Raw genomic sequence first — 2,005 nt, forward strand, 5'->3', positions numbered from 1 at the left:
ACATGTAAGATTTTCAATCATAATCTATAACATTAATATAGCATGATTACGGAAGAAGAAACTTTTTACCGGTTTCTTTTTTTTTGCCGTTCGCCGTGGACGTGATCCGAAAATGATCTCTTATTGGCATTTATACATTGTCGCATCACCTTTATAAGGTTAATTATTATAAGATCTAGGAGATAAAGGCCATTTTAACTATAATATATCATGCCGGCTCCTTACCATTCCTCCTGTAAACTCGTCCCTTTGTGCGACAAAACATCGTTTAGCCGGTTCGCGATAAACGGTTATAAAAATTACGATAAAATCTTGCGTTTGCGCATTTCGCTTAACACGTCGCACTGTCATTTGGAGTCAACTTACCTGTGTTTCTGAAGAAAACCAACTTGGGCCATACCAAAAGGCTTCTTACAGTGAATATAGAAAACCAACTTGGGCCATACCAAAAGGCTTCTTACAGTGAATATTTCAACCGCACAGACCTTCACCGTCTTCAACACCGGCACGTTACAGACTGAAGCTTCCTTTGCAGAACGCATAGGTACTCACAGTATTTGAGGTATTGGTTGATCAGAGAATTATGATTGCCTTTTTTTTATTGACAATACGGCAATTTCCTTTGAATGGCTGTTAAGCAACAGTTACCGCTTGTTAGCGTTTCATATGTTTAAGATATGCGCGGCATTTTCTTTCGCTATATACGATATACCAGTGTCTATAGTAGTACTTAACTATATTTTACGATATGCATTACTTCCCATGTATCCTGCACTCATTAATTGCCGATATTTTAGGCAAATAGTATGCTTACTGTAAGACCCAGTCTGGTGGATGCACAACCCAGTACCCAGTGGTAAGATTAAAGAAGATGCTCAGAAGGGAAAAGGAGGAAGAAAAAGGTGGAAGACGCGGAAGACACTGAACGCGGGTACAATGACCGGAAGAGGAAATGAAGTGGTGGATGTAATGGAGAGGAAGAAAATAGACGTGTTATGTGTACAAGAAACTAGATGGAGAGGACAGAAGGCCAAGGAGCTGGGAAATGGATACAAGCTGTACTACATGGGAGAGGACAACAGGAGGAATGGAGTAAGCGTGGTGCTGAGCCCAGAGATGAAGGAGGGGATTGTACAGGTGAACAGGGAGTCCGACAGGGTTAAAGATCGAGATAAGAGAAACAACGGTCAGCGTTGTGTGTGTGTATGCACCTCAATTGGCGTGTACAGAAGAGGAAAAAGACGAATTCTGGGATCTGCTTGGGGGCGTCACGAAAATATCGGATACGGAGGTGGTCTGGATACGGAGGACCTTAACGGTCACGCTGGGGAAGGGAGCCTTGATACAGAAGTTACAGGAAAGTACGGAGTTGGAACATGGAATGAAGGAGACAGAATTGTGGACTTTGCAACAGCAAAAAGCATAGCAGTAGTTAACACCTACTTACAGAAAAGACTAACTCGTCAAGCAACCTATACTAGCGGTGGACAAAACACACAAGTTACTACATCTTGTGCTGGAGAAAGGAACTACAGAGAGTAAAGGATTGTCATGTTCTACCAAAAGAAGCTGTGGTCAAGCAGCATAAGCTGGTGGTCTGTTTGCTCAGAAAGTGGAGAAGAAACTGGGAGAGGAATAGCAGAACGTGGACGTGGAGTACATTGAGCAATGTGGTACGGGAAACGGGAGAAAAAGTACTAGGACGTACTTCGGGAAAGAAAGGGAAGAAAGAGGAGACTTGATGTACTGAGGTACAAGAGGCGGCCAAAGAAAAGAAAGGAAAACGGATATTTAAACAGGTGCGAGGAGACTATTGCAGCCTATAAAAGGGCAAATAAAAAGACTGAGAGAGAAGTGGCAAAGGCCGAAAGTAGAGCCTATGAGGATTTGTATAGTAGTCCAGAAGGTCAAGACGGTCAAAACTATCAGGATAACGAAACAGAAGACAAAGAAGCACAGGACGTATAAAAGTATAAAGAGTGAAAGATTGTGAAGTACAGGTTCT

General features: G+C 42.4%; 1 protein-coding gene across 1 annotated transcript; it reads left to right on the plus strand.

The window, feature by feature from the left end:
* The first annotated feature begins 834 nt into the window (after positions 1-834).
* Positions 835-1,542, plus strand: LOC119583217 (craniofacial development protein 2-like). The gene has a single exon (XM_037931695.1). It carries the CDS (start codon positions 835-837, stop codon positions 1,540-1,542), a length of 708 nt encoding a protein of 235 aa, XP_037787623.1.
* Positions 1,543-2,005: the final 463 nt, after the last annotated feature.

This window comes from Penaeus monodon, chromosome 17, assembly GCF_015228065.2.
Source record: "Penaeus monodon isolate SGIC_2016 chromosome 17, NSTDA_Pmon_1, whole genome shotgun sequence".
Classification (NCBI taxonomy): Eukaryota; Metazoa; Arthropoda; class Malacostraca; order Decapoda; family Penaeidae; genus Penaeus; species Penaeus monodon.

Excerpts from the sequence above, each read along its gene's own strand:
- LOC119583217 (XM_037931695.1), top strand. The coding sequence starts at position 835 with ATGCACAACCCAGTACCCAGTGGTAAGATTAAAGAAGATGCTCAGAAG.